The 23,129-nt window shown below is 40.0% G+C and overlaps 2 protein-coding genes across 2 annotated transcripts; one reads left to right on the forward strand and one right to left on the reverse strand.

Moving 5' to 3' along the window:
• Positions 1-1,370: 1,370 nt before the first annotated feature.
• On the forward strand, positions 1,371-11,523 carry LOC134648747 (uncharacterized). Its single transcript, XM_063503255.1, has 10 exons — positions 1,371-1,590; positions 1,892-2,126; positions 2,717-2,808; positions 3,430-3,553; positions 5,412-5,572; positions 6,180-6,408; positions 7,160-7,378; positions 9,135-9,266; positions 10,249-10,658; positions 11,314-11,523. The coding sequence occupies exons 1-10, from the start codon at positions 1,480-1,482 to the stop codon at positions 11,521-11,523; spliced, it is 1,923 nt and encodes a 640-aa protein (XP_063359325.1). The 5' UTR covers positions 1,371-1,479.
• Positions 11,524-13,302: 1,779 nt separating this feature from the next.
• LOC134648748 (intraflagellar transport protein 20 homolog) lies at positions 13,303-14,567 on the reverse strand. Its single transcript, XM_063503256.1, has 3 exons — positions 14,432-14,567; positions 13,685-13,839; positions 13,303-13,600 (listed from the first exon to the last, which is right to left on the reverse strand). Exons 1-3 carry the CDS (start codon positions 14,553-14,555, stop codon positions 13,484-13,486), a joined length of 396 nt encoding a protein of 131 aa, XP_063359326.1. The 5' UTR covers positions 14,556-14,567; the 3' UTR covers positions 13,303-13,483.
• Between the last annotated feature and the right edge of the window lie 8,562 nt (positions 14,568-23,129).

Here is a 23,129-nt window from a genome sequence, read left to right on the forward strand (position 1 = left end):
CCCAAGAATTGGCGTCGGCACTAGTTTTTACGAAAGCGACTGCCATCAGACTGACCTTCCAATCCAGAGGGTAAACTAGGCTTTATCGGGCTAGTCCGGCTTCCTCAATGGTAAATATCAATTAAATGATATTTCATACATTTTTTTTTTAAGTTCCGAAAAACTCATTGGTACGAGCCGGGGTTTGTAGTGTTTGTACCTGCGACCTTTGGATTGAAAGTCGCACGCTCTTACTCACCGCTAGGCCACCACCACCAGCGCTCAAGGGAATAATAAGAAAACTATTGAAATAAAAATAAATGTGGATTACTCGTTAGCGGTTTAGGTAAATGTTTTGACAAATTGATTTTAATTTCAGACACATAAAATTGTTCAACTTTGATGCCAAATATCTCGAAGACAATGAACTTTGAAGTAAATATGGAATACTATTTATTGCTTAACCTGTCGAATCCCACGATATGACGTCACCATAAGCGTTCTGGCTCATATATGAGCCGTGGGAGCTGACAGATTAAAGCCGTTGCTGTTAATATGATAAGCTACAAAAAACATAAGAAACCTAAGAGATTCAGATCGAAGGTCATTGGCGTGGCGGAGCCCCTTAAGTAACATCAATTTCAAAGACATTGAGTGTTGACAGCCCCTTAATATGAGTTTAAAAGCGGTTTTATGACATTTTTTCAACGATTTTAACAAGTCTTCAAAAGTTTCGGTTTCGGTTTCGGTTTCGGCCGAAACTAGAGCCAAAGCCGAACATTCGGTTTCGGTTTCGGTTTCGGCAAAAAAACATGTTTCGGTCGGACACTACTAACTACTCAACTAACTCTGGCATAAATGTCCATTTTTAACCTCGATCATATTGGTCCAAGCGCAGCGAGATAAATCGATAAAAATAGATCGCTTTATGCTTATGCCCTTGCTGTATAGCTGCAAAAAAGAGTAGAAATTAAAAGTGGCAGGACTGTAGTGTCGTACCGTTTTTGTTATGAAAGGGACGACTTTTTCTTAGACTATACAATCTACTACAGCTAGGTTTCATATTTCAGTGACTACAGCACACCAGCGACAGAAACGGAGTTGACAACAGTCGCCATGGCCGAAATCGGCCTTGGAGTTGTTATTATTACATATTCTCAAACATGATGCATGGGCACATCAATAATACTTGTTAACTTATAAAGTAAAATAATCACGAAGGGGCCTTCCAATCCTCCCATACAAATTTTTAATCAGGCGCTTTTTCCTTCTAACTGGTTTGAGTGGTTTGTAACTTGGTTTTGTTTATTTTGTAAAATAAAGGGGTATTTTAAATTAATGCACTGGTATATATAGAGATATTTATCACTTGTGGCAACCCTGTTTAGAGCGGTTCAAGCGGTTGATTGACTCGGCTTGATAGCTTGCCGCCTGCGCGATTTCCTGGAGATTTTCGCGCCTCATCTATTTTATGTTTTACATTGCATGTGACATTTCAATATGGGTGCTTATTTATCAGAACCGGTTACTGAAAAAGTTTCCAGCGATGAATCAAACAGTAAACTTGAGTGCGGGGCAAGCTCCATGCAGGGATGGCGTGTCAATCAGGAGGTACGGATATTATATGTAATTGTATCATTGATTCTTGTTACTGTCTCTCCACGCGACTAATAATGTTTCATTTATTGCAAATTCGGTTTTACACAAAGCCTTGCACGCTATTTCATGTTTAAGTCTAATTTATTATACTAGCATCTATTGTACCTACCTTTTCATACTTATAACCTAATACCAGTCAACGGATAGATGTCAAAGATTGTTTTGTGCTGTATTCCCCGTGGAAATATATCGCGTACAGAATCAAGCCTCTTTTATATTCACAGTCTTTTCATTGTGTTATCTTTGTTCCTAGGATGCACACAATACAGTGTTAGATTTTGATGAACATACATCTCTATTCGCTGTATACGATGGCCACGGGGGCGCGGAAGTGGCAACTTATTGTTCTAAGAATCTCCCGGACTATATTAAAAATACTGAGGCATACAAAAATGGGGACATGATAAAGGCACTGGAAGATGCATTCCTGGGATTTGATGCCAACATTGCTACCAAAGAGGTTATGGCTGTGTTGAAGGAATTAGCAGGTATGTGAATCTTATAATGATTGTTTTCTATGTTGTAGGGATGTCACGAATATTCACATTTGCATAGAATGAAGAAAATGTTAGAATTGCGAATGTGAATGTGCACAGGTTGTGTGCTTCCGGTCCAACTGACTTCTCTATGTTTTTAAAGAGAAGTCTGTTATAGTACTTATAGTGTAAGCACAGATAGTAAACTTGTGCATGAAACTACCACTTACCCCCATATCTTAGTACCGGATCATTGAAGTGCTGGATTATCATGATTTGAATATATGATAATTTGTATGGTAATTGGTGGTATTATTAGAAATGCCAAAAAAACAAACCAGGATCCTAGCCAAGATGACAATCCTACCTCGGTAAATGCCAAACTAAAAAATGTATCAGAGTTAAATGTATGTTTTTTTAGGTATGCAAATAAAAGTCACATGACTATTTCCATACATAATTTTGTTAGTTTTGATTGGCGAGTTCTATCAACAGTTGTCATCTTGGCTAGACCGACTGATAGGCTAGACTAGATGGAGACTTGGATAAAAAATTTGTTATTTCTAGTGATTTATATATATAATAGACTAAATGTTTTTTAGGTGAAATCAATCCACCAGGACCCAGTGATAATGAGGAATCTGAAGATGAAAATGTTAGCAACTTATATCAAGAAGCACATCTTCCTCTCCAGGTAAAACATAATGGAATTTCTAATATTTATTTGGTTTAACTAAAAATTTAAACGCCACACTCTTAATTTTGCATACTGAAAGAGGCTGTTTGAGGTGCTGTAGGTTCAGAAAACGGTTTAAAAGTACGGCTTTTGGATCACAGTACGCCTCCCATAAACTTAATTAGCAATCGGAAAAATCTCATTTCTCTAGGGACTTCAGCAATTTGAATCCTGAGTTTTTGGTCTGACATGTATGTTTGACATAAACATAGATAGGTCTGAAATGTACTTTAAAAAATTATAATAAATTTTGCACAAAAGCTAAGCAAATGAACATTATTAATAAAAATGAGAAATATTAAGCTTAGGGGAACTCAGTGATTAGATACATTTTTTAAAATAAAGAAAAAGATTCTGATGAATTGAGTTTTTTGGTCTGTTAACCCTTTGAACGGTCTGTCATGTGCGGGGCGCGTCATCGTAAACCTTGTCGGAATACAGTACACAAAGGTTGATGTTGGACTGTAGCTGCGTGCGTCTTTGGCGGTCATAGGGTTAAAACTCACAAATATGTAGGAAGAGCTATGGCTATGCGCACGTAAGGCTTTTCGCACCTTATTATATATTGGTATTCCACAGGAAGTCCTAGCTAAATACGAGAACAAGTTGAGCACCCTGCACCGCACCCGGCTCGGCGACACCGCCACGCCGCTCTCCCCATGCCTGCGCGCCAAGAAGAATCCTGATGAGGCTGGGGGATCAGGTAACATTTCTTGTCATTTACTATTACCAAAGATACATTTACGGTTGGTTGGACCAAGCTGTCTGTCATCGTTACAGAGTTCGCTAAATTTTATTGTACGGAAAGTTTCATAGTAAACCGCCGGGGCGCGTCGAGCGACGTTGATCAGTCTGTCAAGTACAGATGGTGCAATTGGCACTAATTGAGTAAGATATAATATGTAGTCTAGGAGCCGATTTTTCTGTCCCAAGTTAAGCAGACTTATAGGATTTCTTACATTGATAATAAGATTCTCATCCATACCTTAATTGGTTGGATTAGTCATCTGACGAGTTAAATGGTAACTGAAAAATGCTAAGACAATTTCGCGCTTCGAATATGACAGCTAAACAATTTGGTGCTCCGATAACAACTTATGTGGTAATTCTTGATTGCCAAAAGTTTATACTTGGAAAACGTGTTCGGCCAATTATATAATTTTTTGTTCATAGTAAAGTGTGTAGGTATTATAAAACCGTGAGGAAACCGGACTAATCTCAAATATCCCAATAAGGATCTAGTTTACCCTCTGGGTTGGAAGGTCAGATGGTAGGCGCTTTCGTAAAAACTAGTGCCCACGCCAATTCCTGGGATTAGTTGCCAAGCGGACCCCAGGCTCCCATGAGCCGTGCGAAAATGCCGGGACAACGCGAGGAAGATAAGTAAAGTGTATTATAAAAGTGTAGAATTCAAATTATGCATTACTCAAATTCTATGGTACCGCGTGTGTACACGATAAAGTAGGTAATAAATTCGTTATTATGGGCCCTGACCGTGACCTTGAACGGAGATGTCAACATTGTCAACCTACCTCTACCTAGACTGCAAATCAGAATAACGTGACCCCTGCTAATACAGTCTATCAGTGACGCATGTGACTGCACGTAACATGTGTGTTGATAGAGTCGTTTTTAGGGTTCCGTACCCAAAGGGTAAAAACGGGACCCTATTACTAAGACTCCGCTGTCCGTCCGTCCGTCTGTCACCAGGCTGTATCTCACGAACCGTGATAGCTAGACAGTTGAAATTTTCACAGATGATGTATTTCTGTTGCCGCTATAACAACAAATACTAAAAACAGAATAAAATAAAGATTTAAGTGGGGCTCCCTTACAACAAACGTGATTTTTGACCGAAGTTAACCAACGTCGGGCGGGGTCAGTACTTGGATGGGTGACCGTTTTATTGCTTGTTTTGCTCTATTTTTTGTTGATGGCGCGGAACCCTCCGTGCGCTATTCGGACTCGCACTTGGCCGGTTTTTATAGCATTTCAGGTTAAATTCATGGTAGAGGTTAACAGGCGTTAAAGTTAAAAACAACCAATCAAAAGTATGCCGTGGCTAACCGCGGTTTTTGTCCCTATTTTAACAGTCATATTCGAATATGCCTTAGGTAACCTACAATCCTCACTGAGAACGACATATTCAATTTCGTCACGTCGCTACAAGTACCTACATGTACAATTGTACATACGGCCCACACCAATTTTGGTGTCTAATCATCGTAGTTGCCGCGCATCGCTATGGAACGGACGCCTGCTCGAGCTTGCGCCCCCTGGCGGTCATATCTGTCGTAATAGACGCGTTTTGTTAGAGAGTGAATCTTCTGTACCTAGTACAGTCAGCAGCAGAAGTTGCTAAGCGGGTCAAGTGTTAAAAATTATCTTGACGCGACTTTATTGTTAAGAGAATAAGAGTGTGTCAAGGTAATTTGGAACACCTCGTCCGCTTAGCAACTTCTGCCGCTGACTGTACTATTATTTATTCTGTGCCAATGTAGTCTCAAACGTTAAAATCGGCCATGTAAAGCCTGGATAATAAAATTATAATTTAAATTCAGGTCTCGGAGCGGCGAGCTCTAGTGCCTCGGCCTCTGGGTCAAGCACTGCTGCAGAGGAAGGTCCGTCATGCTCCAACCCTGAAGAAGCCAAACCTGATGAGGACACCGGAGGCGTGTCCTCGACGAACTCGAATGACCAAGATAAAGACGTCAATGGAGAGGTGAGTCATATTGATCATATCAATTCAGGTCTCGGGGCGTCGAGTTCTAGCGAGTTGTAGTGCTGCTATAGAACTTGTAGAAGGCCTGTTATGCTGATGCCTGAGGTCAAACCTGAAGAGGACACCGGCGGCGTGTCGTCGACGAGCCCGAATGACCAAGATAAAGATGAAAGGTGACTCATTTTATAGAGACAAGAGTTTAATATAGAAAGTCATACAAAGTGTTGTCTCTAAAAAAACCATGGATTTAACTATTTTACGTTACCCTAGGCCAAAATCTCACTTCCTGGCTAAGGCAAGACGTAAAACTTTAGACAAAACACGGGCGGTAATTTGTAAAGCCCCAGATCGCCCGATTCGTAAAGCCTCACCTTCGGTTCGGGCCACAAACAATTCACCTCCCTAGGTATATAATGTATGTACTATAACGCTGTCAGTGCTATTTCGTACGTAGTGTAAAGATACATATTTTTCAATAACAGATCGGCTACTTATCAAGTTGTTTTGTCGTTGGAAGAGTTAAGTGCAAGCGCAACAAAGATACCGGGATACAATTTTTAACTGCTTTAAAAATTGTTGTCCTTAGTATTGCTCTTTCACTCCACAGGTTTCCACAAGTGACTCGGCAAAAGAGACCATGGAAGTAGATAAATCCACAGCTCCGGACAGCTCTGCGGACAACTGCACACAGCCCAACCAGAGCGAGGACGCCAAACCCAGCAACGGTGCTGAGGTCTGCAACGGAGAGGTCCCGGATTCCAAGCAGGGGGACGGAGAAGAGAGTAACATTACGTCTTCGAATGGATCCACGTCGCCGCAGAAGGGGAAGAATAAAGGTAAGTGGCGACATCTTTCGCTGAGTTGTTATCCATGTTTACCCGATGTCATGTTGCAACTGTTTTGGCACATTCCTGTAACTTCTGACCACAAAACTCAGGAGCTCGGCTATAGGATAGAATTTTGAATGTCTTCTAAAGCCTGACCAGCACGGCTAGCACATGATGGGCGCGACAGTCGACAGGCGAGAAAACGCCGCGACATAGAGCTCTCTCGCGAATCGGTAGCATAAGAGCCGCGCGACAACCCGCTGTCTCGCGGACAAATGTCAAAGCGACATAATTTTGTCGTATGACAGTTCCACGCGCGATACTCTCGAAAATCGTAGCACGAGTGTACTATGGGAGACAAAACGAATTTCACTGTAGGCCTAGTACATGATTGGCGCGACAGTATCTCGCGGCCAGATGGACTACCCGTCTTTTTCTACCTATGTCAATAAAAGAGAGACGGGTAGTCTATCTCGCCGCGAGATACTGTCGCGCCAATCATGTGCTAGCTCGGCTGGAACTAATTTTTTCATACTATACTGAACTGTCATCCTATACATGAGAATAACAGCGCCCTCTCAAGCCGTTCTCGTTGGGTCACCTAGTTCAGTGGCTCTTAGCATATTCCTCTAACATTTTTGACTGGCTACTCAACTAGTCCTCATTAGTTCTTTCCTCATTGTCTTGGCTTGGATTACCCGGACAAAAATCTTTTGAATGAGCTCAAAAATAAAAACTAACGTTGTTTTGATTCTTCCAGCCAAACTGTCACCCGTCTCGAGCACAGACAAAGTCCCCGAGAGGCCTAAGAAGTCCAAGCTCCGCCGCGCCGCCGCCGCCGTGTACGAAAGCCTTATGCGGCAGGCCGCGGAGGAAGATGATGATGACAGCGACTCCAACGATGAGACCTTCGAGGGTGGGGAGATCAACTCCTCTGATGAAGAGAATGTCAACGGTGTTGAGGATTCTTCTAATGAAGGTCAGTTTTTACGAGACCTCATCTTCTTCCTCGCGTTGTCCCGGCATTTTGCCACGGCTCATGGGAGCCTGGGGTCCGCTTGGCAACTAGTCCCAGTAATTGGCGTGGGCACTAGTTTTTACGAAAGCGACTGCCATCTGACCTTCCAACCAAGAGGGTAAACTAGGCCCGTATTGGGATTAGTCCGGTTTCCTCACGATGTTTTCCTTCACCGAAAAGCGACTGGTAAATATCAAATGATATTTCGTACATAAGTTCCGAAAAACTCATTGGTACGAGCCAGGGTTCGAACCTGCGACCTCCGGATTGCAAGTCGCACGCTGTTACCGCTAGGCCACCAGCGCTTTTTTCAGTCAGTCAGTTTTTACGAGACCTATTGCTATGTTGATTCTCGTCTACGAAAAGACTTAGGTGATACCCTAGTGTCTATAGCGCCTAGACAATATCCAAACACCTAAATCTTCTGCATTCAAAAACATGTGCAAAATATTGACGCCTGAATATTTCGGACAGTTGCAGTAACTTGATGTTGCATTTCTTTTTGTGAATACCGTTGGCACTAGCATAGAGAAATATAGTAAGACAAGAGTGCTCACTCCATACATCAGTTCAGACTATTAATTTCAGTGTCTACATCTAGCATCGAGTAGCGGAACTCTCAGTACTGCTACTTGACAATAGATGTAGCAGTACTGATAGTTCCGCTACTCGATGCTAGATGCTAATAGTCTTTTTGGTACTAAAACTGATGTATGGAGTGAGCACTCTATGTATTTTTTTCTCTATGGCACTAGTACAGTCTGCCTCAAACAGTTAGTGACGGCTAAAGTGGCCGTTACTATCTATAGTTCGTTTTTTTAGCATTAGAAAGAACTTACAAGAAGGTAAGCGATCTTGACATGTCTTTTAATTGAAAAACGCTTTTTAAAAATCAAAAACTATTACTTATGAAAGCAGAAGAATATAAATGATCGTATTAGATTCATAATTGTTACATATTTGCCGTAACTTATTTTTAAAATGTGTTTTTCAACTAAAAGACACATCAAGATTGTTTACCTTATTTCTAATGCTAAAAAAAAAGCGGCCAAGTGCGAGTCGGACTCGCCCATGAAGGGTTCCGTATTTAGGCGATTTATGACGTATAAAAAAAAACTACTTACTAGATCTCGTTCAAACCAATTTTCGGTGGAAGTTTACATGGTAATGTACATCATATATTTTTTTTAGTTTTATCATTCTCTTATTTTAGAAGTTACAGGGGGGGGGGGACACACATTTTACCACTTTGGAAGTGTCTCTCGCGCAAACTATTCAGTTTAGAAAAAAATGATATTAGGAACCTCAATATCATTTTTGAAGACCTATCCATAGATACCCCACACGTATGGGTTTGATGAAAAAAAAATTTTTGAGTTTCAGTTCGAAGTATGAGGAACCCCAAAAATTTATTGTTTTTTTTCTATTTTTGTGTGAAAGTCTTAATGCGGTTCACAGAATACATCTACTTACCAAGTTTCAACAGTATAGTTCTTATAGTTTCGGAGAAAAGTGGCTGTGACATACGGACGGACAGACAGACGGACAGACAGACAGACAGACATGACGAATCTATAAGGGTTCCGTTTTTTGCCATTTGGCTACGGAACCCTAAAAACGAACTATATTACATGCTGACTTTTCCTATCTATCAACAAATCCAGCAAACAGTTTATCCACATAAATATGGAATTAACGTGTTATATTTTACGTACAGGCGAAGAGGAGGAAGAGGAGGAGGAGGACTACGACGCAGAATCCAGCGACGAAGATGTTGAGGAGGATCTCCCCATGACGGAGGAGCCCGGCAATGACAGCGGCTGCACTGCTGTGGTGGCGCTACTCAAAGGTATCACCAGTTTTTGAATCATTTTTAGGGTTCCGTAGCCAAATGGCAAAAAACGGAACCCTTATAGATTCGTCATGTCTGTCCGTCTGTCCGTCCGTATGTCACAGTCACTTTTCTCCGAAACTATAAGAACTATACTGTTGAAACTTGGTAAGTAGATGTATTCTGTGAACCGCATTAAGATTTTCACACAAAAATAGAAAAAAAAACAACAAATTTTTGGGGTTCCCCATACTTAGAACTGAAACTCAAAATTTTTTTTTTCATCAAACCCATACGTGTGGGGTATCTATGGATAGGTCTTCAAAAATGATATTGAGGTTTCTAATATATTTTTTTTCTAAACTGAATAGTTTGCGCGAGAGACACTTCCAAAGTGGTAAAATGTGTGTGTCCCCCCCCCCCCCCCCGTAACTTCTAAAATAACAGAATGATAAAACTAAAAAAAATATATCATGTACATTACCATGTAAACTTCCACCGAAAATTGGTTTGAACGAGATCTAGTAAGTAGTTTTTTTTAATACGTCATAAATCGCCTAAATACGGAACCCTTCATGGGCGAGTCCGACTCGCACTTGGCCGCTTTTTTAACCCTTTGACTGCTCAAGACGTCGACTGACGCGCGCGTGTTCAGTCCAATATCAAGCTTCGTGTGTTACAAGGTTTACAATGACACGCCGCATGCGATACCTAGGCGTGGCGTTCAAAGGTTTAAGGGTTAACCTAATAGGAAATTCGCAATAACGCTAATAATAGACATGTAACATAATGTACAAAATGCATGCCACACTAATAGTACAATCTTTGTAACAAGCAAAAACTAACCATAGTTACGCACGCTGATTGCAGCGCGAGGAGTACTGGTGTCTGATAACAATTAGGGTCAATATTCAGAATTTGAATCTTACGCGGTTCTGTTCGATGGCATTAACCATTCATGGCGTCTGATTAATTACTTTCCTGGTTGACTTCCTTACAGGTACTGAGCTGTACGTCGCGAACGCTGGAGACTCCCGCTGCATCATCTGCAGAGAAGGCAAAGCCATCGACATGTCCATAGATCACAAACCAGAAGACGCTCCCGAACTGGAGCGAATCACAAAAGCGGGCGGCAAAGTATCCAATGACGGACGCATTAACGGCGGCCTAAACCTCTCCAGAGCCATCGGCGACCACTCCTACAAGCAGAACAAGGAATTGGACGCCAAAGAGCAAATGATCACCGCTCTGCCAGACGTCAAAACGTTAACCATCGACCCCATCAAGGATCAGTTCATGGTTCTGGCCTGCGACGGAATATGGAACTTCATGTCTAGTCAAGATGTATGCGATTTCATTCTGCCGAGGCTGGCGGAAGGGAGGGAGCGGTTATCTCAAATTTGTGAGGAGGTACGCGGTTTTAGTTTTGTTACTTTGCTAAATATTGTTGTTGAATATTGCAAAGGCCACATTATGATGCACGGCGTGGTATTAGTACCGCAGCTGCTTGATACAGACATATAGGCAAGAGGTAAAGCTACTATAGCCAGGCGTGGCTCTCTCCGCGATTTCGTCGCTTTGCTACAGGTAGCTAAAAGTACATCCGTTCCGCCCCAATTTTGGGGAAAGCCATAAGCCGCGCGTGGCGCTGTCGCCACCTAGCGGCCATATCTGTGCTGATCGTAACAGACGCGTTTTGTTAGAGAGTGAGTCTTCTGTATATACTTAGTACTATTATTTATTCTGTGCTATGGCTTGGCGCTTCTTAAGGATATCGGCAGACATATCCGTAACGTTAACCATATCTTGTATAGCGGCGACCAGCGCCCCGCGCCGACCATGGGAGTGTCACGAACCAATTTACCAAATTATAACAGCAACACTGACTGCTAGACCTTATCTCGTTGTGATAACGTTTATGAACAACCAATCTATATTACTGTACGAAAAAATATAAATAGTATTATAAATGTAATAAATGTAATCACAAACAAGCAAACCTGTTTGACAGTACTAGGTAATCTACTAATCTTAGCAAACTAACTAAATATATTTTATCTTTTAGATGTTCGATCACTGCCTGGCGCCGGGCACGATGGGCGACGGCACTGGCTGCGACAACATGACGGCCATCGTCGTGCGCTTCAAGGACGGGCTGGTGGCCGACGTGGCCCAGGCCGAGGGCCGCAAGCGCTCCGCCGAGGCCGAAGACCAGCCCGACTCCAAGCGGCTGAAGACCGACGACGATAGCTCGCAAGTGACCTCCAGTGTGTAAGACCATAGAAAAAAAAATACATAGAGTGCTCACTCCATACATCAGTTTTAGTAACTTAAAGACTATTAGCATCTAGCATCGAGTAGCGGAACTATCAATACTGCTACTTGACAATAGATGGCGGCAGCGACCGGAAAGTCTTATGCTGTTGAGATAAGACTTTCCGGTCGGTGCTACATCTATTGTCAAGTAGCAGTACTGATAGTTCCGCTACTCGATGCTAGATGTAGACACTGAAATTAATAGTCTGAACTGATGTATGGAGTGAGCACTCTTGTCTTAATTTCTCTATGGTAAGACAGTGTTTTCTACACATAGTATTGTGATATTGTTTGATTGAGACTGTAAGTGAAGGAATGCCTTTTGAAAGGCCTGTTGCTATTTAATTTCTTATGTTTAAATGATCTTAGTCTTCTCGTAGAACTCTCAGTTTTCAGAACTGAACTCGGTTCAATCAATTTTTCGTTTTGGATCATTTTGTTGTCTGTTCTCAAAATATCTACTCCAAGGTACATGTTTCCCAGATCGTTAATCATACATGACGCCATAAGTCATCTAATAATTAATGTTTTTTACAACATATGTTTTCAAATAACCTGTTCTCATGACATCACTACGCCAAAATACTTTTTATTCTGTCCACTATCTGAATCACCCATTCCCAAAATATCCTGTTGCTAAAAGACCCAATAACGCAAACTTTCTCAATTGTCATTGTCTCCGGGTCCTGATAGACGCCAGACGACCACTAAAGTGATACAGCCGTTTCCTAAAATGGTAATGGTCTGGTAGTGAGGGTTTCTTAGTAACATTATATTTTGGGAAACGAAGTAGGAGAAGGATTTTCCAAGAAAACGATAATGTCAGGATAGGACGTTTTGGGAACGGATCTTTTAGGAAAAGGAAAAGTAGGGAAAAATTGTTACCTGGTAATTGAAAATTTTTGGAAATGGGTCACTAAAGAAACGTTAATGGCGGAAACGGACGTTTTGGAAACAGTTATTTTGAGAAACTGATAGCACGGGTAATTTTTGTTTCCACTCCCTCTGAATGTAGTGAAGTTCTCATTCGGTGCTTGTTCTGGGATTAAAGTAAGCAAAAGTGTCAATTTTCCTTTTTCTCGTAATATTTCGTTTTCATTGTAATTTTAAATACGAGGGAGTGACTTGAGATCTTTATCCGCATCTTATTGACAATTGCAAGTAGCTTGTAAGCAGCTAATGTAAGTTAAAATAGTGATTCAATCTACGATTTAACATGTATATTCATTTTGGGATGAATATTACGTACATATTTTTTTCACAATGATTATTTGGTCGCTAGAGGAGGCAAGTTTTTAATGTAATAGACATTTCAATGGTAATTTGAATAGATTGACGTGATCGGGGACTTTCCTTATAATGTATGCATTAAAAATGTAAATGACCATGCTGATCGTAAGCATGTGAAGTATTGTTAGAAGAAACTAAATTATGTTCATGTTTTGGTGTTTGGATAATAAATTGTGGATTGGAATGAAATGTTGATTGAAATCAATCGTAATCTAATTCAATTGCCTTTGTTAATTGCTTTATATAATAAGTAGTATATTTTTGTAATCACAGGTGTTTATAAACAACATTTAGGCACTATGTAAGGTTAGTTGGTGTACGATTTATTCCATACGATGTATAATTAAAATGTTCTGCCCTAATTCATTTGAGTAGCCTGGTGTTTAGCTTTAGTTTTAGCTGAATTACTGTTCGATAATCATGGGTTAATTTTCAATCAAATACATCGTACCAGGAAAGACTGTTTAATTAATTTATGAAGCAGGATTATATACTTATGTTCATAACCCCATTTATACTACATTAATATAATTTCACGTGTGTTTCGAAGAAAATACATTTTTACAGACTGTTTGCTAGTTTTTCTTGCTAAATAAGGTAAAATAGTGCTTACATTTTTATACGATATACTATCGTAGTTGCGTTAAATATTCCATAGTTTCCATTTGAGTCGCCTCGAGAATCTGAAGGGCGTCATATTCACTGTCCAATTGCTCGAGAATGATCGTTTTTTCATTTATCTGAGCCTGAAACCATTTTTTATAGTAAAAAATATATTCAGTGAAGAAAAAAAGCATCAGAAAATGTTCTATAATTAGGATTAAACTTGCCTGTAGTTTGGCTTGTTCGGTTTCCCTTTCTTTAGCGATTGATTGCAGAAGATTCATTGAACCAATCGCAGCCATTTTCTGTTTCTCTACATTCTCGCCAAGCTCTGTGAGCATGGCCAGCAGAGAATTGATTATCTTACCAAAGACTTGTATCTCTACAAAATAAAAGTTATGCTTTGAATGATCATGAATGATATATTAATTAACACGCTTTTATTAGGTCGACCTGTATGTAACTAACATGTAATGGAATCTTGCAAGTTAAATTTGATCCACTTCCCGGTTTCCGATTGAACAGAAATTTTGCATACACATGTAAGTCGGGTGACAATGCAATATTATGGTACCATCGAGCTGATCTGATGATGGAGACAGGAGGTGGCCATAGGAACACGACCTGTATGTAACTAAATTGTAATGGAATCTTGCAAGTTAAATTTGATCCACTTCCCGGTTTCGATTGAGCTGAAATTTTGCATGCACATGTAAGTCGGGTGACAATGCAATATTATGGTGCTATCGAGCTGATCTGATGATGGAGACAGGAGGTGGCCATAGGAACTCTGTGATGAAACAACGCAACCTAATTGTGTTAGGGGTTTTTAGAATTGTCTCGATGAGTATTAGTTGTCTGTCGTAAGAAAAGTACAGTCAGCGATAAAAGCGTGTACCAAAAATTAAATTTTTGCCAAAAACTTATTATCAGACGTTACCTTCAGGAGAATCAGCTAGCTATTTTCTACTTACTAGTCTCATAATCTTTGCAAGTATCTCTCACATCTTCCGTTTCTTTTAGTATGGTAGGTTCTAATACCCTAATTTTATTTATATCATCGTAATAGAGATGAGCTTTTTGCAGTTCTTCTGCCATTTTAGATATCCTGATATAAGTGATATATAATTCAGTCCTCGTTGCAATTCAAATAAGCACAAAAACGTTTGTTGTCTTTCGAAAGAAAGTTGCATAGCAACCGTTGCTATGGTACAACAGAGGTCAAAAGGTCAAAACTCATCAACCAAAGAGAATATATAGCTGGTCAAGCAGATCTTGTCAGTAGAAAAAGGCGGCAAATTTGAAAATTTTTTAATGTAGGCGCGAAGGGATTTCGTCCCATAAAAAATTTGAATTTTGCGCCTTTTTCTACCGACAAGTTCTGCTTGACCAGCTATAACCACTACGTTTTGTTCAGCCCATCGACACCCCATACTATGATAACTTAGGAACGTACTTGTTACCAACGTTGAGACATAGAAAATAATCTTATCGAATTAAAATGACTGCTGTTGCATTTTGGTAGCATATACCGTACTTTCAAACAAAGACGTATATATGCATGTATATTATACCTACTTTTCTTTAGGTTGGTATGATCGGTAAAACGTCTACCGTCATTTTAAATTGTCGTGAAAGCGGTTATGTTACGTGTTTATTTTTGTGTTTAGACTAAATAACTTTAGCTTTTATTTAAATGGGGGGCAAATCTTTAAGAAAATGTGAAGTTTGTGGGATCAGGCGTGTAAGGAAACTTACTTCTGATATATTTTTCACCGGATTTCCACTTGATTCGAACAGGTCGGTAAACTGATGTTTTTGTGCGATATTTTCATTTTGAGTCGTTACCAGATACTAATTTAATTAGTTTGGAGTAGTTTTTATCGTTTACAATCCTTGATTAAAATGAAAACATTCTGTGAATAGATTCTTCTTGTAAAAAACTAGGTAACCTAAGACACGAATAGTGTGCGAACAACTTATCGATAATCCCTTTATTTCAGATATCGATTATGGGTAAAGGTAACAGGTAATGAGGATTTGGAATATTTACCTATACAAAGGCTGAATGAAACTCCAACCTCTGAATATCTACAAGTGAATGTAAATAAGCCAGACAGCTTTTTCCCTTTGTGGGAAGTTGGAGTTCACAGCCTTCACAGGCAAGACTCAGTGTTTGCAGAAGTGCTCTAAAAGTAGATTGTAACTTTATTTACGTTCATAAGCGTATTGTAATATGCCTACGTAAATATAAAACTATTTGTATCTGTTGAGATTTAAAATTGCCGCATAAGTGTACATACTGTAAATTAATTACTGAATTGATCGCTAGATGTCTCTTTTTAAAATGCAAACTAGCTAACGGTATGTTTTCTAAAAACAATGGAGTCAAACAGTTTCCATGGTCAAGTCAGTAACCAAAAATAAAGTGACAGTGATACAGTGAAGTGAAGTATAGTAGTAGTAAAAGTAACAGTGCTTAGTGATAGGAAAGTGAACCTTAAAGTGCAGTGTTTAAGTGCGGATTTAGAACAGCCAGGTGCGAACATTTGGTCCTATTCGAGTCGGATCAGGCTGTGACGCGAGTGATAGTGCAGTGCAAAGTGGACTCTATCGGATTGCACTAAGGACTATAATTGAGTAAGATCGTTCCGTTTATTTAAACTTGTAGAATTTCGCGGAGTGTGCTTTGGACTTGTAAAATTTTCGGTGATATTTGGGACTTAGAATATTTCGTAGTGTTCTGAAACATAGTCTAGTTTTCGAGTATCCGAGACATAGAAGTAGTAAAACTGAATGGAGTATATAATAAGTGTTCCGGACGTTTGTATTTTAGTTTTTATTTTATTTTGGGTAGTTCCATTTCATAACTTTGGCGATAAAGAGGAAAACCCACCTTACCCCGTAGTGCCTCGTATTTGGGGTTAGAGGGGTTTTCATACAAAGGTGATTTTGGAAGATTGTTGGATCGATGTTTTTTTATTATGCGTATTACTATAGCTCCATTTTAAATTGGAATACATTATTTTTGTAGCAGTAGCCTTAAAATCCCTTCTCACCCCCCTCTCAAACCTTCTCTCCCCATCCATAACCCACCTCTCCCCGCGAAACCTACTCACCCCGTTTTACGGTAAGTAAAATAAAGGTATCAACTAAAAAGGTATCCGTTGGTAATGGTACACAAATGAATAAAATTCAATACTAGGTATATTTTTGAAACGGTACCGTTAGAGTAGTTTCGCACTACGTCCGATCCGACTCCGTGAAACCCAGTACCCGTTGTTGTAGCCGTAGATCTATTTCCATGGTGATATGGACATTCAGGGAATTGGACATTCGATAAACGGACATTCGGGAATTAGACATTCGAAGAAAATGGACATTTAAGGAATTGGACCTTCGAGCAAATGGACATTCCGGGAATTGGACCTTCGAGCAAATGGACATTCCGGGAATTGGACCTTCGAGCAAATGGACATTCGGGAAATTAGACATTCGAGGAAAATGGACATTTAAGGAATTGGACATTCGAGGCCAGAACCGAAAATTTTCATAGAATTTGGGACATAGAAAAATTCTGTGATTAACAAAGACTTAGAATATTTTTCACTAAGTTTGGAACTTTGAAAATTCTTGGAATTTGAACTCGGTGAAAATGGAAGCCTTATTCGTAGTTCAAGCGGATAACTTACATCTTCTTCAGAAAGCAGCTGCAAACTTCAAGAAGTGTCCCAAGGCGAGACTTAACAAGTCATACTTGCAAGTCAGACTACAGAATTTAGACAAACTTTGGGAAGTTTTTCAAAACACACACCGAGAGATAGTGAAGATAGCGACAGCAGAACAACGAAATAGGCACGAATATTTTACACAAGAGATATACGACAATGGAGAAGAGTTGTATATAGACACCAAAGCAGAGATACTTGCGAAATTAGAAGACGAGCAAACGAGTCATACACAAGGAACGGAGAAGCAATCCATCAGACCACAGAGCCAGGAAGTGAAGCTACCTAAGATTAATATACCACAGTTCAATGGAAATTACAATGATTGGGGGACTTTCAAGGATCTCTATACATCTCTCATTCATAATCAGAGTTCATTGAGCCCAGTGCAGAAATTGCACTATTTGAAGAGTAGTCTTAGTGGTGAAGCTGAACAACTGCTAAAGCACATTCAAATTACTGAGAAAAATTACGAAGTAGCATGGAATACCTTACACAACAGATACAATAACAAGAGGATTATGGTTAACTCAATCTTGAACAGATTTTTGGGTCAAAAGAAACTGAGTGTTGAATCTGCCAAAGGTGTCAAAGAATTGCTGGATATTTCTACAGAATGTCTAAACAGCTTGAAGAACAATGACATTAATATCGAAAACTGGGATCCAATCATAATACATCTATTGGTGAGCAAGTTAGATACTGAGTCACACAAGCATTGGGAAGAGGATCTGAAGACATTATCTGTGGAAGACTTGCCGACATTGGAACAATTCAGCAAATTTTTGGAGGGAAGATTTAGAGTTTTGGAGATGGTTCAAACTGCGCACCCAAAAGAGAAGCCTCAAGTTAGAGCCAAGACATTCCATGCAACTGCTACGCCTAGCAGTACCACAGACTCCAATCAACAATGCGGTTTCTGTAACGAGGATCATTTCATCTACAACTGCAAGGAGTTTGCTAAATTGGATCCTGAGCAACGATCCAAGGAGGTTCAAACAAGGAGTCTTTGCTTCAACTGTCTACGGCCTGGACATAGCGTGAGATTTTGCAAGCGTAATACTTCATGCCTGCGTTGTAAGAGAAAGCATCACACACTTTTGCATGTTATTAAAACTAACACTGTATCACTCGAAGAGAAACCAGAGCAAGAAAACAAAGAGCAAGCTACACCAACAATCAACATAGTATCTCACTGTGCCTCTCAGAGACGGGTTACTCTTTTAGCTACAGCACTAGTGAATATTATGACATACAGAGGAGCACAAGTAGTTCGAGCACTCATAGATCCATGTTCGGAAGAGTCATTTATATCAGAGGAGACAGTCAACAAACTACAACTCAAACGAACAAGGGTGGAGGGTCAAGTGACAGGGGTTGCGAAGATGTCGACTCCGATCAAGCACGCGGCGGAGATACAAATTGTGTCGAGAATAAACAAGAGCTACAAGCTAAACTGCACCGCCTACGTGACGAAGGAAGTTACTGACATAATGCCTGTTACGAAGATCAATAAAGAACAATGGACTCAACTACATGGCTTGGAGTTAGCTGATCCCACATACTACAATCCTGGAGAGATAGATTTGTTACTTGGTGTGCATGTCTATACAGACATTTTAATGAGTGGAGTCATCAAGGGCAAACCAGGATCACCGATAGCGCAACAGACGTTATTCGGATGGATAATATCAGGTGGAACACCCGCCGAAGAGCACGGGAAGAATGGAAAAATTGTTAGCATGCATTTGAGTGTGAGCCTAGACAACATGCTGCAAAGATTTTGGGAATCGGAGACGCTAGATACTGAGAGTAAAAACACTCTGACGCCTCTAGAGAAAAGAGCTGAAGAGATTTATGAGAAAACACTAGCGAGAGATGAGGATGGGAGATTCATTGTTGGACTACCATTCGTACGAGATACACCGATTGTTCCTGAAAATTCCCGTTCAATTGCTGTCAAAAGACTAGAATGTCTGGAGAGGAAGTTAACACACAACAGCAAATTGAAAACTGAGTACGATAACGTGATTAAAGAGTACCTTACCTTAAAACACATGGAACCGGTAGGCAAGCCTGAGAAAGATGAGAAAACAGTCTACCTTCCACACCATGCTGTGGTTCGCGAGGATCGAGAGACCACGAAAGTGAGAGTAGTTTTTGACGCATCCTGTAAAGGATCTAATGGAGTATCTCTCAATGATGAACTACTGGTTGGACCGACTCTGCTAGAAGAGCTAAGAGACGTCATCATGAGATGGAGACAAAACAAGATATGTTTTGTGGCAGACATCGTAAAGATGTATCGACAGATCAAAGTTCGAGAAGCAGACACTGACTATCAGAGAATTTTGTATAGATTCGATCCAAAAGACGAGATTCAAGATTTCAGAATGCTAACTGTCACATTTGGCACAGCATCAGCACCATTTTTGGCAATAAGAACACTAAAACAGCTGGCCAAAGAAGAGAAAGACGCATTTCCTATAGCATCTGAAATTATAGACAGAGACTTTTACATGGATGATGTACTTACAGGATTTGATGATGTGAAGTCAGCATTAGAAGCACACGAAGAGCTGAACAAAGTAATGAGCAAATGTGGATTTGAGTTACAAAAGTGGGCTTCTAACAGCAGAGAATTTATGTCGGCCATACAACCTGAAAAGAGAGAGAGTTCAAACACAGTAGACATGAGTAGAAAGAGCCAAATAAAGACACTCGGAATAATTTGGAATATTGATGAAGACAAACTCAAAGTTACACAAAAAGAAATCAATACTGAGAAACCTGTCACAAAGAGAAATGTACTCGGACAGATCGCTTCACTTTTCGATCCGTTGGGTTGGTTAGCACCAGCAATCATGAAGGCAAAAATGTTCATGCAAAAGCTATGGCTGGAAAAGCTAGATTGGGATGAAGAACTACCCACAGATCTAAAAGACGAATGGATCCAGTACCAAGAAGACTTACCTGCGTTATCAGCGATACAGATTGATCGTTGGACTGGTTCTAGTAAAAATTCAGCGATCGAGTTACATGGATTTTCCGACGCATGCCAGACAGGATATGCAGCAGTCGTGTACCTCCGAGTTGTACCCAAAGATGGATCACAATGTCAAGTGTCTTTAATTACAGCAAAAACAAAAGTAGCACCAGTTGTTAAACCGCTGTCTTTGCCACGCCTTGAACTATGTGGAGCATCGCTACTTAGCAAACTTATGAAACACGTGATGGAAGTTCTAAATATCGAGTTGCAACAAACCTACGCGTGGGTAGACTCCAAAGTGGTTTTAGCCTGGATAAAAGGAGATCCAAACAGATGGACACCCTATGTCAAAAATCGAGTGATTGACATAAGGAGCAACTTAGACACACACTGGTTATATGTCAATACAAAGGATAACCCAGCAGATCCAGCTTCCAGAGGTCTGTCACCCAGCAAGCTGAAACAAAATCAGTTATGGTTCAATGGTCCGGAATTCTTACGTGAACCTGATTTCACCATACCCGTCGACTCCATACCTGAAACAGAGTTAGAGAAACGCTTGTTAATAAAGTGTAAGATCACAACCATAGACACAGACTCTGAAAAGCTTACCTTACTGAAGAAATACTCGTCACTGCAAAAACTTCTGGACGTGATTTCATATTGTAGAAGATGGCTGAAGATCCTGAAAAAAGAAAAGAATGTTAGTAAACATATAACCTGTGAAGAAAAAGATGAAGCACTTACCTTGTGTTTAAAGATGTCCCAAGAGATAGAATTTCCTGAAGAAATTGATCACCTGAAAAGTGAAAAAGCAATTAAGAAAAGCAGTCGTCTACTGCAATTCACACCTTATCTGGATGATAAAGGTCTTTTGAGATTAGGAGGAAGACTGAAACACTCAGAGTTGAGTATGGATCAAAAGCATCCTATTATAATAACAAAAAACAACGTATTGTTACCTGTTTTGTTGGATGATGCTCACAAAAACACTCTTCATGGAGGGCCTCATCTCATGACACCATATTTGAGAAGCAAATACTGGATTATTAAAGGAGGTTCTTCAATAAGGCAGTTTTACAAGAAGTGTATAACGTGTGCAAGATACAATGCGAAAACTAATACTCAGTTGATGGGAAACTTACCGGAAGTTCGAGTGAAACCTTCACGCCCTTTTCTTATAAGCGGTGTTGACTTTGCCGGTCCCATCACATGCAGAATGAGTAAAGGTCGAGGAGCTAAGACATACAAGGCATATATTGCTTTATTCGTTTGTATGTCCACCAAAGCAATACATTTGGAACTAGTCAGCGATATGACCACAGAAGCGTTTATCGCTGCCTTCAAAAGATTTGTGTCTAGACGTGGTCATTGCAAGGAACTATGGAGTGATCATGGTACTACATTCGTTGCAGCTGAAAAAGAACTATTAAAGATGTGGCAACAGAGTCGCAACGAAATTCCAGAAGACTTGCTCAAAAGTTTAGACGACAGAGGCACTCGTTGGAGATATATTCCCCCTGGAGCACCAAACTTTGGAGGACTATGGGAGGCCGGTGTAAAATCGACGAAGTATCATCTGAAAAGAATAATGCAAGACGCAACCCTGACTTTCGAAGAATTTTATACGGTCCTTTCGCAAGTTGAAGCGTGCCTTAACTCGCGTCCATTGGCTCCATTAGGCGATGATTTAGATTATTTGACACCCGGACATTTTCTGGTCGGCGAACCCTTGATTTGCTTACCAGATCGCAGTAATGAGCAGAGTAACATATCCAGCTTGTCGAGATGGCAGTTGACCCAACGCATGTTACGAGATTTTTGGATTAAATGGCAAAGCGAATACCTTTCTCGTTTGCAATTGCGTCCAAAATGGAATACACCTAAAAAGGATTTAGAAGTTGGAGAACTGGTATTGATCAAAGATGGAAGATTTCCACCAGCGAACTGGAGAGTAGGCAGAGTACTTAAGAAATACCCTGGCACTGATGGATTGACTCGTATGTATGACATTCGCACAGCTTTCGGGATCTCACAACGGCCGATTACCAAGCTGTGTCGACTTCCTAACTAGTGATCAAGGAATACTTCCTTGGCGGCGGAGGATGTTGAGATTTAAAATTGCCGCATAAGTGTACATACTGTAAATTAATTACTGAATTGATCGCTAGATGTCTCTTTTTAAAATGCAAACTAGCTAACGGTATGTTTTCTAAAAACAATGGAGTCAAACAGTTTCCATGGTCAAGTCAGTAACCAAAAATAAAGTGACAGTGATACAGTGAAGTGAAGTATAGTAGTAGTAAAAGTAACAGTGCTTAGTGATAGGAAAGTGAACCTTAAAGTGCAGTGTTTAAGTGCGGATTTAGAACAGCCAGGTGCGAACAGTATCTTATCTTTATTATGTAAAATAAAATTATTTATATATTTTGCATTTATTTTATTAATCCACCTGATTCTCAAAATTTACTTTTACAGTAGTACAGTACAACAGCACGTATCGCACATTTATCGATATCGATAAACAGTAGGTACCGGAAGCGTTGCTTTTTTTGTGTTGGCAGTATTGACATGTATTTGGTGTGTTGGCACAATGTACGTTCTTAATTCGGTTTGAGGCTTGTTCGAGAGTGCCGACTCTTAAAACGTAGTGATTTAATACTCTTTGGTTTTGTTCAACCATATTAAACTGCCAGGCTACGCTTTTATAAAATTCCTGTCTGTGTTTCATCTAAGATTAGAAAGAGATGCATATAGATATTATAGGTTACAGACCAAAATCCTAGCCAAAATGAGACAGGCAGAGTTACGAAGTCTGTAGCCTTTCCAAGCGAAAAAATAAATCGATTCACAAATCGATTGTGTACTTTTTAGGCTGGCCACCCCTTAACAAGGTAAACAAAACGCCTCAACCAATCTGACATAACGTTGACATTTGTTTTGACGTAAAGTAAA

This window comes from Cydia amplana, chromosome 6, assembly GCF_948474715.1.
Source record: "Cydia amplana chromosome 6, ilCydAmpl1.1, whole genome shotgun sequence".
In the NCBI taxonomy this organism is placed as follows: domain Eukaryota; kingdom Metazoa; phylum Arthropoda; class Insecta; order Lepidoptera; family Tortricidae; genus Cydia; species Cydia amplana.